Raw genomic sequence first — 19,866 nt, 5'->3', positions numbered from 1 at the left:
CATTTTTGGCTCACAAAAATATTCGGACAATATTAATTTTTCAATTTAGATAATGTAATTTAGCATTACAAAATTTGTTTAATACTTCGTGGCATAACCATTTTGTTTAAGAACATGTCTTAATCTGTTTGGCATACTGTTTGTAATTTTTTTTAAATATTCAACAATTATATTCAACCACTCAGTTGCAAGTCTTTGTTTTAATTTAGCTATCGATGTAATTGGGGTTTTTCGAATTTTTCTATCCAATTCATCCCATAAATTCTCGATAGGATTAAGGTCCGGTGATTGGGGCGGCGAATGAAGAATTTTGGGGCAGCGGTATAATAAAAATTCTTGCACAATACGTGACTTGTGCTTGGGGTCGTTGCTTGGTAAAACTTAAAAGTATTATTAAGCCCCATTTTTTCAGCACTTTGAATTAAATTATTTTTGAGTATATTTAAATAATGATTTTTGTCCATGATACCGTCAATAAACACTAGGTTACCGACTCCATATGACGAAATGCAACCCCAGACCATTACGCTGTCTCCGCCGTGTTTCACTGTACCTCTTGTATTTCCAAAATTAAACTCTTTATTCGCTTTCGGCCACACCATAGTTCTTCGGTCGGAATTGTACAGATTGAATTTGCTTTCTTCAGCAAATATGACATCCTTCCACCATGTCTCATCCTTAGAAATTAGCTCTCTTGCAAGGGTTTTTCGTTTATCAATATTCTTTTCGTTGATAAATGGTTTCTTTCTAGCTACTCTTCCATTGTAACCAGCTTGCCTCAACACTCTCCGAACTGTTTCGGCTGAAACATTTTTGGAGCTTTCTCCTAATAGCTCACTAACTAGTTTTGGAGCACTTAAGCGCGGATTTTTTTTCACTTTCCGAATAATTTTGCTTTTCTCCCTCGTACATAAGAGACTTGGTATTCCAGTTTGCGGAATAGAATCAATGCGATTCTCAATATAAAATCGTCGACAGATATCTGCAGAGCAGTACTCTTACTTATACGAAGCATTGCACTAATTTCGCGATAGGTTTTTCCTTTTTCTCGATGAAAAATTACAAGCTGTCGCACATCGAAACTCGTATTCTTTCCTTTGCGACCCATTTTGAACGAATTCACGTTTACTACTGACAGTAGTGAGGTGGCATGGACATCTAATGGTCCACGAGATTCTGTTTGTAAACAAACGTTTTCCCGTTCTTGGAATATCGCGTCCCCAGAAGGCGATTGCCAGAGAAATATAATACGTGTCCGAATATTTTTGTGAGCCACAAATGGTACATTATTTCTTTTACTAATTTTTATTATGGAATTTATGTACACATTTTTCAAATAAATTATTTATGTTTATCATCCTTAATAAATGTTTTATTGCTAGAAACAATTTCCAGGGCGATTGCTTTATCAACAAACGAATTATTAAATCATAAAGTTAGTTATACCTAGTGTCCGAATATTTATGGGAGTCACTGTATGTCAACAACATGAGTCCTGCCAGTGTCGAGTATCGTACAGGAGACATACCCGAGCCATGTTATGTTTACACTCTTCGGCGTCCGAGGCCTTGCAATCTTCGTGGCCTCCCACGGGGTATACTCTGCGGTAGTGGGGATAATTCCGCGACGTTTATCATCCAGGCCTTGGCGACATATATAGAGAAATCACTGTATATAGTAGAACTTCTATCGTCCGTCGTATAGTAGAACTTCTTTTTCCGTACGAACGGTGCAATGATCATGTAATTTATTAACAAAGCAATATTTGTGAGAAAAGTACCTGTACTATTGTTTTACTCGCAGATTTCTCCGTTATAAGATCGTGGCTCCTTTAGAGCGTAGTTTGACTACATCGCGACACTTGGCACTCGCCTCGCCGAAACTGGTTCGAACGAGTTTGCAGCTTCGACAGTTTCGGATCAACGCTTCAAGGTAAGCGCCTAACTTTTGCATGGTACGTTACCCTTCGGGCTTCAACTGGCCAGATTTAAACGTCGTAATTACAGAAATTCGAATTATGAATAATTGGAAGAAAAACCTTGTCGTACCTCGACATGTGGAATCTTTTCCTAAGAACGTAACTAATAATTCGTAGTTCAGCCGCCGCCCCCCCCCCCCCCCACCATAAGATAATTAAGATATCATATTTAAATCAAAAGTTCAGTGAGACGTACTAAAATGATGTGTAGATTTATTTGTTCACTGAGCTTAGATACGTGTGTCGCAAAGGAAAATTGCGATCTAAAATTGTATACGTGTTATATTATTTTACAATTTATTTGTAGGTACTACGAACAATTTTTACTCTGACAATCGGAATACAAGAATCGATGTATCTTTGAAGAGTGTTGATCATTTCGAACTTAACATTAGCCTTATCGACGGAGTAACTTTATTTACGTAACACTCTGCGAATTTCTTCTCCGCCGTGGAACATTCATTTATTGTTATTGTGCTCGTGATATGTTTAGACAATTCACATAAATCATCCTGAAGAGAGTTCAAATAATCACGCCTTACGAGGTGAGATTTAATAGGCAATAATACGAGCTAAATATACAACAATCCTCGAAGCCAAGAACTATGCACACAAACCCTTGTTCCAGCATACACTTTAACAATTCATCAAATTCATAAGTTCGATTAAACCCATTATTACTATTGTTCGCCTGTGTTACTCCGACAAATAGAATTTGGGAATAGCAATAAGCAAAAAAGATTACACGTTACTGGACATGGACAAATAATTGTTGTTCTACGTATTCATGAGAACATTTGCATTTACAGACAGCGGATTTTATGCATTTACGACAGAAATGAATAAGTGTAATTTAAAACAGTAGAATCATTTAGAACCACTGCTATATTGTTTTCGGCCTATTAAACATATTTCGCGACAAAAGAAATTTCTGATTCGCTTCTCTTTGTCGCAATCCAGGTAGAAAATGATTCTTTTACATAAACATCCGCTGTCTACAAAGAATATTGCGTATGTGTATATTGTACAAACGATTAATATTTTAATGCAAATGAACGCCTAGAATTATGATTATCTTGTAAACAAGTACAGACTGAGAAACGAACATTCTACTCGTTTCGTATCTCACGGATAAAATGAAGCCTTCAAGTGAAGCGAATCGCACTCGTCGATTAGTACTTAAAATAGCAGATTGTACCGAACATGTCTTGATCTTGTGTCCGTCTGTCCTGGGTGTTCTCGGTTAAGGTCGAAGCCTCTGAGCGTGACCTACCGCATCCCATGCCACGTGAAACGAACTCGATACGATCACATCTTGCGCACTATTCTAAAGCTTACACCTAAATCTAAAGCTACCAGTGAAAAACGGTTCGCGGTTGCCCCCTCAAATTCGTAGATCTTTCCGAGACGACCGCACAAACACCAACTGACGCGACGCGGGGAATGGCGGAGCAGCGCCAAAGTTTAGATCGCAATAACCCGCAGTTAAAATTATATACCGGGCATATATCTCGTGCTGTAGATACAGTCAAACGTTTCAAGGATTCGTCGAACTACCGCCACGCGGAGTAACCTCTTCCTCGTGAGCATCTTTTTTTTTTTTCTTTTCCTTTTTATTTAAGCTTACCCATACCTCTAAGCGAGGTTTGTACAGCTGAACATTTAACACCGGAACTAGGGAAAGGGACCCAACTGTGGGGGTACCAACTACCGTCTCCTATATCAATTATACTTATTTTTAAAGCATAATGGATATTTAAAAATTGATAGTAAATTTTTTTCCAACGCGGGTGGACTTGGGGCGACAAAGAAAATCAGGTTCTCCCGAAAATTCTGAAAAAATTAGGCATATTTTAGTCGTTAGACTGCACATCTATGAATTTTTTTCGGAATTCTTGGCTGCGAAACTGAACTTAAAAAAAATGAAAAAAATTTGGAAATGCCGATTTCTTGTAGAAGTAATGAGTAGACTGCGGATCTTTATGCAAAATAAGAATTTTCTACCTGAATTGCAACAGACTGGAGTGAAATAGAAACCTATTTTCTTTCTTAATATGTTTAGTAGGTTGAAAATAATGTAACAGCCGTTTGAAATTTTTCCAATGTTTTTACTGTTTTAAAATACGCCTACCCATTCTTGTCATAAATGCATAAAATCCAGTAATGAGACACTAAGTTTATGTTTTTACACTTTTAGCATCTCGTTATGGTTGTTAACATATTATTTTTTCAGGTTTTTCAATGTGGGCGCACATAGTTAAATCAAAAACCTCTATTTTTTATCGTTTTGTTTTATTAGGTGCAGGGTTGCATAGCACCTTAATTAATTTAGATAGTTTTGTATAGATTCCATACGTAATTTAGGTAATTTATGCAATCATTTTCCACCTCAAATTCCAATCAATATCGAACATTTCATTACAATGTCGTAATCTAACAAACCATATCAAATCCACAGCATGTAAGCACACGCATGTAACGCGTGCAAGGTATAGTCCTGATATTAGATCGATTACAGGAAATGCCCTATACATCTTACGTATACTTCCCTCTTATGGTTATAGTTACGAAGGAAATGCTGGCCGGTTCCTCTTTCCACTTGAGGTTCGTTCCAGATGAGGATCCTGTGCGAAGCGCACTGCACGTGCTTAAGTCCCTGTTACCATAAATCACGACTTTTATGTATCCCGTTTTTGTACCTTGTGTCAGAGGAACATGTAGACCGAGTTTTGATAAATATTGCTGTCTTATACGTGGTATGAGAATAACGTTAAGAAACTTAACACTAGGTGTATAGAGCACAAAAAGTGACTAGTCTCCATTGCTTTATACAAAAAACGAAAATGTATCTATTCAAATTTTTGGTCGCTTTTTTTAAATAATATTGTACACATTCAAAGGAATAAATTTCTTGAATAATTCCTCACGGCCTGGGCTCATTTCAATCAGAAAAATGTCACAAATATTTTGATAAAAATTTCAGTAAAGAATAATCAAGAACGGACAGGTTTCGGTTATTGGATTAGTATTGTCTTACCAATATCTAATCTCGTATCATGTCACACTTCGTGGCGTTCGAGCTTCTACACTTCTCAAGAAGCACATGTCTGTGGTGACGGGGGGTAATTCCTCACAAATATCGTGCACATCTCTGGCACATATACCGAGGCATTACTGTACCTCGCTGCTGACTAATAAGCGGGCAAGGGCGCCCGCCCGATGCCCGTGGGCACAGCTACGGGCAAGTTACTTAACGAACCACGTAGCAGTGACAAATACATGCTGCCTTGTCCCGCAGGAGCGTGGGTTCGTGCCCGCCGTTCTGTGTATGCCCAGGGCAAGAAAATCGCTGCCCGTACGGGCAGACGCTGAACAGCTCTGGTGTACATTAAGAAGAAGAAGCGATTAAACAAATTAATCTATATTTTACCACAGCGTGTCTGCCAGTCTCGTTCCCGTCAACCACTAACAGGCGCTCCAATCTTGTGTAAAATTATGTTTGAAGCTCTCGGCTCGGTCCGACTTGAAGCGAAAGCTTTCACACCGGTTGAAGACTATCCGCGAAACTTGCATGAAAGTTTAATAGCCATTAAACGGACGTGACGTAAGGTGGATGGGTGGTTCGTGATCCAGCGTTTCCGGGCATCGATCGGCTGTGTTCCTTGATTCAGGGATCGGTGCAAGTGCAGCAAGTCGAGTCCGCTGGCTAGGAGCAACTCCCGAGCGAAGCTCGCGTATTTATAGATGACACATTTAGGCCAGAACGGAGTTTCGACTGTCTTTATTTTGGCAGGTCGCTCTCTCCAGTCTCCCGATGTCTGTCCGACCGACCTGACTCTGTGATTAAATCACCGAATTCGGAACATGACCGCGCGCGATTGTAATATCGCTGGGTCGAGGCATCGGGGTCTATTAAATGTTAGGCGACAAGTCAGGATCGGCGACGGTCAGACATCTTCGCGGTTATTTCGGGTTCGCTTGCACTGCCCGCACCGTTGCGATACGTTGCTACCCTTTGGTAGCAAGCGTGTCATCGGGTTCGTGCCCGAGTCGCCGGGACATCCGTGATCGATAGCGGTTTTAATTAATTCACTTCTGCGGATTCTATTCGAGCAGAAAATAGACGCCGATTTAGATCCAACGTGAACAATAATCCTATCCATTAGGCTGAAATTTGCGAAAGCGTTACGTGGAGTGTAATTTTAACTGCTTCACGATCCGCTGAGTTATGGGAGCACATATTCGAATGAAGCATCCCCTTTCTATCTATCTTGTTACGTAGATTCACATTTAGCCCGGAAACTGTTAGGTTGTGTAATAAGTCAGGGCCGCGGTAAGGAGGGTGCGGATAATAAATGGAAAATGTTAGTAAATTATCACATCTAGAGATACTGCAAACGTTTCATGATTTCGGATTAGTGGGGAGCTACCCAACATGGAAATAACATATAGAATTTCTTTAACAATTCCCGTAACCTCAGCATCATGTGAAAGGGCGTTCAACAAATATCAATAGCAAAAGACTTAAATTACAAAGATTTAATTAACAGATTTGCTCAGTCGAAAGCTAGAAAAGCGAAGTTATGAGTTTTGTTAGGTAGATGCCTGCATTTTTCCATGCTTTTTACTTTTCATTGTTGGTGATAGTTAACCTTGCTTGTGTGTGTTTCTTTAAGTTTTTTACGATGAATAAGTACCTGAAAAATAATTCGTATTTCATTTCAGTGGGGGAGCGCAAATTATAATTTTGGCCCCAGGCGCAAGTTTTCCTTACTGCGGCCCTGAGTCCGACCGCATCCACGCACAGATTTCATTTCATAAAAAATATGAGCCGTATAAAAAAATGTTTCGGACAAAAGTTGTAGGATATAAAGAAGAGTATATGACGATTGTGTTTGTTTAATATTATAGTAACCTTGAGAAGCTTTGCGATGGTCACTTTTAACATTTAACATTTAGCTTACCAATTTCACGTTGCAACGCATTTTGTACAATTAGATTGTTCTCACACTTTTCATACTAAAACACTTATTCTTTGAAACTAGACGAAAGCACGTCAGGGAAACATTAGGAAATATCGATGCAGAACTTAAGCGTGCTCGTTTGCATGGATTTCGCGAAGTCATTTGTGCAGCATGAGGCATAACATGTTATCGCACGGAAGAATCACAAGCTCCGGCTTTATTAACATCGATCGTGCACGTTTTAAATGATTTAAGCTAGAAGAAATAGTGCCTTTTGTTAACTATGAATACGATGGAAAAAAATCAATAGAAAAAGGAGATTTTTAACAAAATTTAATTTTTGAACAATGTACTGTATGTAAGTAACTATGTACAGTGTTTACTCTATATATGTCCGAAATGCCGAAATAGTCAAATAATTCGCAGTCTAGTTGTGATATATTTTGCACTAGAAAATTCCGGTTAAAGTACCTAGGCAGCCCGCGTAGTTCAGGTAGTTCTATTGTAAATCTGATACTCTTGAGCGTTCAAGATTCCTAGAATTAGAAACAAGTGCGCGACAAATTATGACACCTCTGCCTTCCTGCTTTCTTCAGTTTGTACGGCCATTTATCTGGCATGCACGCCACAGCTTCCTCTAATCTTAGATCCAAAGCGTATCACGAATGTCGGAGACAACGAAATTTAGAAGAACGATACAGATTACCGATAAAAGTCGGCTACGACTACGGATACACGTTATTCCGAAATCTCTGTTCACGCCAGCTTCTCGAATTTGCTCAACGTCGTTATGCGACGGAATCTCATTTATAGACTGCGAGACTACGCTAATTTATAGTACATCAAAATCTTATACAAGGTATCCGAAAAATGTCGGGAAAACTTATTTGAACCTATGAAAGTAAACCTATTTCGATGGAACTCCAGCTGAATGAAAAAAATAACAAATCATCGAACTTTTACCAAAAATATTGAAGTCCGGGGGGTGGCGAATTGCTACAATTTTTCGTCTCTGCTATGATCGGATCTTGAACACTGCGGGATCGCTATTTGGCTAATTGGAATACAAGACTTTGAGAAATTGAGTTTATCGTCCCCGGCACGTGCGTTAATACGTAAAAATAGCGTTCGCGCCTGAATTATCATTCAGCTATAAAGACACTAGCTTTTAGTAGACATGTAGGCGGCTGGCTCGATCCCAATCATGTCAAAGTATAAATGAAAACGAAACGGTGGTTGCGGGCTAGGGAAGAACTATTAATTTTAACTTTACACCGCGACCGTTATTTCGCTGGACGCTGCAATATGCATTAGGGTGGACCTTAGTTGCTCTTGTGCAAAATTTTTTTTTTTAATTCATTTGATGCGACCCTTGCAATCTGTTCTACTCGGTAAAAAACTAATTCCCTCCAAATTTCAAGTCGATCGGACAAAGGGAAGACGTGTCGCAACGAGTTTGTTTATGCAAAAAATTTTAATTTTGCGAAAAATGAAAAAGTACACATTTTTTCAATCCCACTGGTCATTAAACACTATTTTAATGTAATATTCTTATTACATCAAAGCAAAAATTAAATTGTTTAATGAATTTGTTTAAGCAAAATTTTTAATATTTATTTTTTAAATATAAAATTTGATCTCACATTAATATAAGGAAAAGTGGAAAAAGACAGTTAAATACTTATAATTGAATATTTTGTTTATAGGCCTAATTATAATAAGAGTATAAATAATTTTTAAAAATCTGTACTTAATGTTGTTTTATCAATTTTTGGGTATTTTTCCCTATAATCGGTTACAATTTGTAATATGAATTGTTTTTCTTCTTCGTTTTTGCATAACGTTAAATTATAATCTTTCATTAATTTTACTGCTCTTTCTGCAACGTCATTCACAACTTCTAATTTTGTTATCATACCTATCGCTTCGATATAATTATTATTAGTTTCCCATAGTGCTGGATCAATTAAAAGAAAATCTGAATTTATATTGAACCGTTTGAAAAAATTATTTGATTCAGATGATACGAAATGTTGTATTTCCAAATTCGCAAGATTTTTAATTTCTATAGTCGTTGTCATGTATCTCTTATAATTATTGTTATTGTTTACATTTTGTAGTGCTTGCACCATCGATCTTTTTGTTTCTACTGAAACTTTTTTATCAAAAAACGATAGCGCCGCATTCTCCGGTGACAAGTACCATAAATGGTTCACAATTTTTTTTAATGCCACATCGCTTATTTCTTCGTTAACATTTTTGTAATGAATTATATTTTTGATGAATTCTAGATCTACACGTGGCGCCATAGCAGCCATTGGGGTCAAAATCCACGGCTCAATATAAATGTTAATTAGAAATACACATGTATCTCTAATGCTACTATACTCTTCCTGGTTGAGAGGAAATTCGTTTCGAAAAATAAATATTTTTAAAGTGTATATTATTTTAGCCATCCACCTCGCATGGTGAAATGCGCCAGGCATTTTGAATGAAATGCCACCCAAAGGAATCCCCCCAAGAAAAATTATTGCTAATTCTAAAAGTTCTTTGTAGTCATCTCTTGGGTGACTCATTTTTGTGTAATTTTTAAAAATTTCGATTTTTTTTTGTATATCATTAATATGTTTCAGAACGTAATCGTCGTGCGTTCCCGGGATGTAATTATTTTTATTAATTTCAGGCCAACTATTTTGAAATTTTTTAAAAAGTTGAATATTCGGGCCTGTTGGCGACCGTTTGGCGCGCTCATAGCTCTACTCCGTAATGTAATAAACCAAAATATTGACAATATTGTTGAAACTTTCAAGTAAAATTTCTTATTATACAACCAAAAGATGATATTTTTATGTTATAACAGTAACTCTTATCATTAAAACATAAAATTTGAGTTGCATGTAAAATTAAAGGGAAATTACTGAAATTTTCAAACTTCAAACCGATTGCGACACCCTTTCCTGTTGTCCAATTGAGTTCTTCTTCTGCAGAACTTATTTTTTTTGGATCTGGAACAGATCTAGGGGGTCGCATAAAAAAAATCAGATGGTCGAAAAATAAGGTCCACCCTACTGCCCATATCCTGATTGACCATTTCTCTTTTAATTCGTATTGAACGAAAATCTCGCGAAGAAAGTTCGTGTAAAAACAGGATCGACAGTAGTGCCTAATGGAGGGGATATTTTTCGGGCGCAGCTATGCGGAACCATTTCGGGATTCCCGTGCAGATGGTGAAAAGTTTGCTCGACTACGATCGCCGAGTGGTCTCGGAGGGGCGATGGTATTCAATACAAATTTCGCATACCGGACTGCACGGGAAAGTTTAGACGATAGGAAAGAGCCGGGGGGCCAGCTGAAGCAACAAACAGCGAGTCCGATTGGACAATGCAGGCCGTGTGCCGATATCTGTCAGATAGTATCGCGCGTAAGAGAGCGTCGAAATGTTCGCGGTGGCTGGCGAATAACGGCGTCGCGACGCGGAGGGCCGCGGAGGAGCAACGGAGTTACAGAAATAAATACAGAACAGAGTCACGACACGCCGTATCCCCGACTTCTCTTGTCGCGGACCCACCGAAATAAATGGACCACCGCTTCCTGTAATTTGAGATCGCGAAAAACACCTTTCTCGAATACAGAAAGCCCTTTCAGCTCTCGTCAGAAGACGCTCCGTGAATGAGCACCTTGTGATCGTGTTGCCCTCCCCCAATTCAATTACCATAATTCTCTGTATTCGGTATAATCGTACGTTTGTCATTACCAGACTGCGAATTCTTACGCAAAATAAATGTAGACCGCTTCGATTGCAATAAATAATAGTTGTACAGAAGATTCTTCACAGCCTTAATAATTTTTAAAAGTTGGAAACAATATTATTCTGAAATTCGTTTAATCTTTCCGCTGTTTTAAGCTGCAACCCACACGTTTTTATTACAAACAATAGACTTTATATTGGTGTCGTAGTGTATCAGTCCCGTTCGGCAAACCTTGCGACGGGCAAGAGCGCCCGCCGGTGCCCGCGGGCAAAGCTGTGGCCAATGTGACGTCAGCGGGGGAAAAAAACCTCGTATAAAGTATTTTTACACGTGTAAACATCGCACGTCTGGCTCGGCCGTTAAGTATGACGGCCGCGATCTGGATGTTACCCTAAACGAGTTCGTTGCAACATTACAAAGGGAATAGCCTGCTGACGCGCGCGATATGTGTGGACTGTAAACATTTGGACGTCATGGAAAATCACTGTAAGTCAATCTATTGTCCGTAAAACAGTTGAAATGAGTATGCACCTTGCGCTTGCGCAGATTAACCCTCTATCAACTGTGTCGTGACATACGCGTAATTAACATCATTCCTGACGTTCGACGCTTCGACGCACTATTTTTATCCGCAGACATTGACTCTCGATGACCTATCACCGGCCACTGGCGATCAGTGGCATACAATTAAACAAACAAAACTTTTACCTTCTAAAGAATAGCTCCAACTGCTTATAAACATACGTTCAAAATACGGAATAAAATTGTTTTCGCTGATATTCCGTTTCCCACGAATTACCGTTTCTGCTTCTTCGAATCAGGAACGCGAGCGCATCGGGTAATCTTTCGAAAACATTTCATTTCATGTTTCCGACTTATTTTTGTACGTAAGATAACCTCTGAACGGTTGTGTTCGCCATCTTGATCCGCCTCGCGCTAAAATAAAACTAAATCGGCATTTCATAGCAGAAATTCCAGTTCCAGAAAACGACAAATTCCTGCGAAACAAATGCCAACTCTGCTTGACCGAATTTGTTTGGTAAGCTTCAGGTAAAATAATTTAAAATAAATCAGAATATATTTTTCCTCGCAATAATTTGATAATTTATCGTTTCATAATAACAACAAGATTGAATTTATCCGTTCTTTTAATCATATCTTTGTACGAAGAAGTTTTTCAAAAAATGTCTACCGAAAATATATAATCGTGAAAGGAAAAATCAAAAACAGGTTACTTTGACACGTTCGGTGGTTCTAGTATTATAAATAATAAGTAGAACGGTATTCTATCCTAGCATTCCCCACTTTATAGTTCGAACATTCCTCTGGAATTTTCATTCCTCGAGGTTGCAATGTGTTACAACGATCCTAGACGTTCGTTAACATTTTCGAATGCCCAACAGAATTCGCGAAATACTTCGCGCACAATACCGTTTCGATCCCCGATAATTTCTCACAATGGGGGGCCTGTGGGATTTAATTAATCCCGCGAAATGAAACCGTCCGGTGGCCCGGGGATCGCAGAGATCTCGAGATTCCGAAATCGCGGAACAAGGGGATCGGTGTAGATCGGAGAAATTGAAAGAGCGCTACTCGGCAGCTGTTGTATTTCGCGCTTCGGGGGAAAGTAACGCTGGCAGATGGAAAGGCAGCCACGAACGATCGTATCTATAGATCTTGGATCACGGAAACGTGGATGGAACCGGGGCAAAACGTCGGCCGGTTCTGGCACGGATTCGTTTACCTAGGGCCAAATTTATGCGTTACTATAAAACAGAGGTGCCTAGTCTAGCCACGGCTTGGCCATTGGCCACTATTTCTTTGCGCCACAGCTTTTAGGTCCCCTCCTTCCCTATTCAAATAATCACTGGCGACAGTACTGCTCGATCAAAATTGATAATTTACGGTAGTCATAAAGACGCAGAAAGATCATCAAGTAAAATTTGTTTCATACTCGAATGTGTCTGTCAATGATGCATACTCGTTACCATAAATTCTAATACCTCGTGCCATGCCCGGTGCAAAAGTGTGTGTTCACAAGTTCACGTGGTCAAAATTAGAACGAGGGACACTATAATTTCATTATGTGTTATTACCAGACTGCGAATTTTATGCATTCATGAGAAAAATGGGTAAACACAATGTAAAGCAGTGAAACATATTAAAAAGATTTAAATATATCAGCGTATTGGTTTCGACTTAATAAAATAATTAAAAGAAGAAATAATTTTTTATTTCGCTCCTGCGTCTCGCAATCGATGCAAACATTTTTTAATTTTGTCTAATTATTACGTATAATCTTTTACAAATTATATAGTACATAACACAGAAGTAGGAGATATCCTCGTATATAAATACAATAGAAACGAATCATCTGCGTGCGTTTCGTTATAAAATACAATAAAAGTCTCAAAATAGCGACGTTCATAAGTCTGCCACTGCAGGAACATATCAAACGGATAAGGTAGGGTAAGTCGCGACGCGCTTCACTCGTTGTTGTTATGCAAGCCGAAGATGTTTATGGCACACAAAGTTAGAGAAGCTAACGCCTGTAACGCGGTGTATAGTGTGATCACCCCGGTCGTAGACGTTAGGTTACGTCTGCTGCGTTGGCGTCGACGTAAAATAGCTGTAACCACGAGGAAGCAGGTTCATTGCCCTGTTTTCGTCATGATAGATGCAATTGCTGAGACGCCACAGCGTACAAATCCTAGCGGACTGCATCATATGGCACAATACAGCTGTCGTTATAGCCACCACAACGGGGTGCTTTCGACCACCAATCGTATTTTCACTTCAAAGCTACGGTAATGTAAAGCGACTACCATCAATACTCGGACGCCCTTAAAAAGGCGAACTTTCTTCGTTTTAGGTAGTTTTAGTTAGTAGTTCTTTAGTTTCCGGTTGACTTTTATCGTAGCCCGAATAAATCGCTCCGTTTAATAATTTTTAAAAACAAGAAATACAAAAGAGGTCATTTTAAGAGCCAGGACTCCGTAGATTCGCGATAAGGTAGAGTGACCATGTTACCGACAGAAATTCCTATTTCTATTCCTTTTCGTCCTTGTATGAGAATATTTTTCGCTGGGAAAGGGCTCGTTCAAAAGAGGAAGGTTCAATCTAGCGCGCGCAGGTCATGAGCTGACGAGATTATTCAGATATTTGGTCATATAAGCGTTAGAAGTAGGCCAAAAATTGACATTGTGCATGCCGTGGAATCCAAGCATTTTTATGCCATTGGATGAGTTTTCTGGATGAAATCGAGAATGGCGCGCGCTAGAAAATATCTCCAGCTACAAATTGAGCTAGATTTTGTCGCGATTCTCTGCGAAATAAAGCCGAAAACTTGAAGCACGTTTCTGACGTCAGAATTCATAATATCGATAATAGAGATAATAGACAAAAAATGTGACAAGTTTAGTCACAGACTTAAGACCCATCGGATCAAGACCAAGACGGATCTTAAGTCTCAAGTAAGATTTCAATATTAATACCAGATGCAAGTGCAACAATGACAAAACAAAAACTGAGTACATGAAATACGAAACAGTAACACTACGTGACATTTCAGTCTTATTTTTAGCTATTTAAGCCTTCATCGTCCATTAGGCATGTCGATAGAGGGACAATTGCCCAAGGGAAATAACCAATGAGGATGGTTTCACCGGGGAAAGAGGGAAGGAAACTGATCGTTCCATTGTCAGCCGCAATATCGGTGACCTGGCGTTTAAGCAATCAACTAATCTGATGGGGCATCATCTGCACGTGACACGATTGTCCGCGGCAGGACTGTACGTAATAAATATGTCTTCGTCAGCGAATCTTACGCATTGATCTGCCCGATCATAGACCGTAAAATTATATCCGGTCCACGCTCGACGATCGGTCGATTTTGATTAGCGATATAAAAACGTTAATCATTCTATTGATCCTTCAAGCATAATATAACTTTTAACGGGTCATTTACTGAGATGAAAGTATCATTCTGTTCGGACAGGCTTGTAAGAAGACGATCAACAGGGCGAGTAATGAGTACATGTAATAATGAGTAATATATGAGTAATGAGTAATGTTCATTTGGACAGAGAAGTTTAGAGGAATGAAATTAAATATATATATATACACAGCTTCATTTTCTCTGCTATGATTGTACATTGAGTTTTGTTCACACCATTCGATAAGGCTCCCAAAGAAAACGGCAGGACTGCCTACATTTTTTCGATTTTTTGGAGATTTCCAATTATCGTATCCAAGAGGATACTGTATTTAATGGTTTAATTAAACTACATTTATAAATTAAGCAGTGGCGGCTCGAAGCTACAATTAGTGGGGGTGCTGCTCCAGAAAATGTTAGCTTCCTATGTGCGCATGCGCACAACAGTCAAACACCACGTCGCTGGAATTGTGAAGCGCACAGTTCCATACAAAGATTTTTGAATCTTTTTATTATATCAAATGTTATCGACAATATCAAGTGGAAATAGGGGGTGCTGCATTTCCACAGTGCCTATACACGAGCCGCCACTGAAATTAAGGTAATCAATAATTAATTAAATTATGGAGATGCATAGGAATTCTCATTTCTATCTATGATAATTCTTTTTGCAGAATTACTTACCTGACCCTGGACAATATTGTCGTAATATTAACATTAATATTGATATTGATATTAACATAATATTAATATTAATTGGTCTCGTTCTAACAAATTCTTTAATACGACACGTATAGGGTCCAAATAATTTTTTAAGTTACTTACTTATTTTTTAAGTTATATTATAATTAAATGTAAAAATTAATTTCTATATTTTCAAACGTATAATAACCACACAATATGGATAAACTCACCGTTGGCTAGATGTAGCGTGGAATTCATGGTTATGTCTTCTAAGGACATGTTTGTGCTGTAACAAAAAGAATAATTCATTAAAATATTTAATTTAACAAATTATACAAGTATTTCGATAAGTATATAATTAACAATCGAATATTAATTCATCGCGCTTGAATCCGAAAAATCTGAAAAAATTCACGTTAACCATCACAAAATTATTAAACCAGAAAATTATTATCACCCAGAAAATCATTAAAATTCTCTGTCCACGCAGATAGAACTTATGTTCGCGCCCACGAAATAGAATGTCCCCCGAAGACTCGACTTCGCGGTTCAAGCGTATGAATCTATTAATATAAAACGTGTATTCATGGTTCAGCAATGCAACAATGGAAAAAGAGAATTGAAGCGAAGGGAGACAAAGGACATTTTATTCCATTTTCGCCGAGCGGTAACGTAAGGGCGCTATCGGCGCTCAAAGACTGCTTTATTTTTGGTATAGGGCTGTAAATGGCGCGTAGGCACGTGGTGCCACCCGATTCCACAGGAAATAGACACTACGAATAGACCAAATTAGATAAAACTTTTAAAAAGGATCAAGATGAAGGCTGCCGTCTATTTCCAGAGCGACGGTCGTCTGAGACCAAAACATCGCTCCGGTAAGGACGAAGTTCTCGCGTGCGTAAGGGATTAATCAGCCCGGTCGGCGGCAACCTAGACAATGCCATCGCTATTGAAGAGATAGTCTTGTATCTCGCAAATTTTCAATCCCCCTCTTATAGAAATCCAGGGTTCGTGAAGCAAAATATGACTCAAGGTGCCTCCTTACATCTTCTATAGAAGTGAATGTTTTATCTCTTAAATAATGCTCCAGAGATCTGGAAAGATGATAGAGGGAGCAATATCCGGTGAGTACGGGGGGTGCGGTAAAACTTCCCATTGCAATTCTTTGATTTTTTCCTGAGTGAGTTTCGCTGTATGAGGTCGGGAATTGTCAATTTGCAGTATTACACCTTTTCTCTGGACTAGAGATGCCCTCTTTTTCAATAGTTCTGAATACAGTCGTTGTAATTGCTGACGATACAACTCAGCAGTAACTGTTTTTCCAGGTTTCAACAACTCAAAGTGAATTATGCCACAACAGTCCCATCAAATGCACAGTAACACCTTTCTAAGTGATAAGCTAGGTTTAGGGGTTGATATTGCGGTTTGATTTGCAGAAAGCCATTGCTTGGGACGCTTTATGTTATCATAAAGAATCCATTTTTCATCTCCGGTAACGATTCCGCTAAGAAATGGATCTCTACGAAATCTGGATAGCAATCAAGTGCAAATTGATCGACGAATATGTTGGTCTCAGATAATTGATGCGGTACACATATTCCTTGCCTATATGCTTTTCCCATTTCGCGTAGGTGCCTTTGTATAGTTGACCATGTGGACCCAAGGCTTCTCGATAATTCTTGTATACTTAATTTTGGATCAGCCTCCGCTAGAGATTTTAGGGTGTCATTATCACAAATTCAACTGGTCGTCCACTTCGAGACCTGTCAGAGAGATCATAATCACCAGCAGCAAACCTTCTGAACCAACGTTGACACTTGTCGACCGTCAATACATCTCCACAAACATCGCAAATTTTCTTTGTTGTTACCGTTGCATTAAATCCCGCATGAAAATGAAAAAGTATGCGATGACGAATATGATCCTCAGAAGGTACGGACGCCGCAATTTTATTAAAGGGTTGTAAAAGAAAATGATACTTTTTAGAATATTTTGAGCAGAGGCTGCTTTACCGAACACTTTAAAGGAATACGTGTTTCCTCTTCAACGATCGGTACAGATCTAAAGGCAAAACAAATTCTTTGCAAATAATTGATTACTTGTGCACAGTTCCAGGAAAAAATCAACGAATTTAATGGAAGGATTAAGAAGGCGTTCGCTGTCAAACGAAAGGTGCAGTTCGCCGTAACAGATTACGCATCGGGGGCTTGTTTTCACTTAGCTCGGGATTCCGATTCATCGGAAGCGATTCGTTATAATTAAAGACGACCCAGATTTTGATTGCGATTTTCATCGTTCTAACGAATGGCGAGGTTGACGTGATGTGAAACCGTTTGCGTGACATCCCCGTGATTTATCACACGTCGAGCTACTTTAACCTGCGCGAGAGCAATAAGGAAATACAGAATTTCCAGAAAGGTTTAATTTAGATTTCATCCAAACGCTATTCCTGTTGGCCAGTGTTGAAACGTGAAATGAGTAATTAACGGGATAACGTCCCTCCAGCCGAGTTGTCGCGCCTTAACAAGTTCTAAGAGTTCTGCTATTATTTGCAAGCCCCGTGCTGTCTGGAATACCCTAAGCTGTGTCGCCTTCCGCTGCGGTTCGGGCCTTGAATATCAGTCTCAGTGCATCCATCTAAGAGATTGTTATGAAAAAAACTTTTTGTTCCGACTAAAAAATGCGATTTAAAGATTTCGAATTTATTTTTTTAAACATGTTCGCGCAATTCGAAAATTCTGAAAAAATACACATTAATAATCACGACAAGACACAACTAACGTAATAATATAAACGTGATACTCTGAAAACTTCAATATAAAATCGACAATTTTATGCTTCCGGTTCTTTTTTAAAATCGACTTCGCAACTAAGAATTCTGAAATAATTCACTGTCGTGTGTGCCATTAGGTAGTATATTCATGAATTTTTTCGTAATTGTTTGTTGAGCAGAATAGTAGAAATAGAGCATAATTCATTAAACCGTGCTCACCCTATAACTACCCTTGTGGTAGGGGTAACGACTTGAAACTTGTCACGGAGGGTTTTCTTTGGGAGCCCTATCAAATGGTGTGACCAAAAATCGGTTTGGTTTGGGGGCACTTTTGACCATCTTATCCGTCATGTTATTTATTATTAAATCAAAGTTAATGATTAACTTTCGTTGCTGACTATACGATACATTGTACGCTGTTGCTACGCTTCTCATAAACCGTCTCTTACACTTTCGTACAAGTATGAAATATGTATTTCCGAACAAGTTGACACGTGCTGCGAATTTCACGGTTAAAATCTCTTTTGCGTAAACCAACCTAAACGCTCTCGTAAAGCGTACGATAATAATATCGGTCGCGTGTCACCCTTCGCTCCCTCCGCAGTCGTACCCGGCGACTTTTGGGGCGTCCGGAGATTCCGAGAAGTCTAGATCCGGATTAGTTAAACGCGGACGTAAGGGTTGCTCTTAATACAGCCTGAAAAGAGTATGCTCGCGGTTGCGTACACAGACTAAGGGACCCAATTACTGTGGGAGTACCAACTACTGTGCCTATATTAATTACTCTTACATTGAACGCATATTGAATATTAGAAAAGAGATATTACATTTCTTTCATTAAAATCAGTTAATATATACAGTCGCTACTCGATAAATGTCCCAAATGCCTAGCCTATAATTGTCCCAGAGCTATCCCCACTACCACGGGGTATACCCCGTGAGGAGCCACGAAGATCGAGAGGCCTCGGTCGCCGAGGAGTGTAAACAATTATGCTTAACGGGTCGGATATATCGGTGTGAGACCAGCAGACCACTACTAAGCTAATAACAAAATTTCTTTATTCTCCATTATTTGTTTATGAGACTTTCACCAACATGATCATCTGCGCATGGGACAACATTGTCAATTTAACGTAGAAACTAATTATTAACGGATAAACAGAGCATTTGCGTACTTTGTGAACGTGCAATTGAGCGCAATAAAGTAACGTTACATAATTCATAACGCATTTTTTAATATGCAAACGAAAGAGTTGTCGCGCTGCGTGTACGAGTCCAAACACGGACGCTTCCTAATATGGAGTACTTTAAAAAGCAACTTAAACAATCTTAATGCTTAAATCTTCAAGAATCTGTCTTATTTAATTAATAGGTTAATATAAGAAATAGTCACTGGAAAATTAGAAAATAATAATAATAATGAATGAATGAATGAAAAATGGATAAAAAGAACGTGAAAAAAATAAAACGAGGTGTAAAAGGAGATGAAACTGAACACAGAGTCTGTATGTATAGCTGGTTGTATCAACTGGATAACAGTTTTTGAATAATTTATTAATTTTCATTATAAACTCTGCGAAATCTGATACGGATCCATTTAGAAGTAAGCAGCTCGATAGAATTTTTGAAATTTGTTGCTCGGAGAAATAAATAAAAATTCATAGTTTTCAAAAATCGCAAAAAGCTTGAAATGTCACCAAACTTATTTTGCGAGTCGATAAAATGATCCACTATGGAAAAGAACTATTACGAACGAAAACAATTTCATAGAATGACGCACAGAG

At 38.7% G+C, this 19,866-nt stretch overlaps 1 protein-coding gene across 5 annotated transcripts in view; it reads right to left on the bottom strand.

Annotated features, from left to right (window-relative positions):
- The window catches only part of Cnn (phosphodiesterase 4D interacting protein centrosomin), a 53,890-nt gene that overhangs the window by 20,744 nt on the left and 13,280 nt on the right, over nt 1-19,866 (bottom strand). For 3 of the 5 annotated variants that reach the window (XM_076787280.1, XM_076787279.1, XM_076787283.1), the window contains exon 2: nt 15,540-15,595. In XM_076787280.1, coding sequence (XP_076643395.1) covers nt 15,540-15,595 — 56 coding nt within the window. Of the gene's footprint in view, nt 1-3,176; nt 3,431-15,539; nt 15,596-19,866 lie in introns of those variants that run through there. The other 2 variants (XM_076787282.1, XM_076787281.1) reach the window with 2 other exon arrangements.

This window comes from Halictus rubicundus, chromosome 4 (genome assembly GCF_050948215.1).
Source record: "Halictus rubicundus isolate RS-2024b chromosome 4, iyHalRubi1_principal, whole genome shotgun sequence".
In the NCBI taxonomy this organism is placed as follows: Eukaryota; Metazoa; Arthropoda; class Insecta; order Hymenoptera; family Halictidae; genus Halictus; species Halictus rubicundus.
The sequence above is the reverse complement of the archived record's forward strand: the minus strand, read 5'-3'. Positions and strand labels throughout refer to the sequence as shown.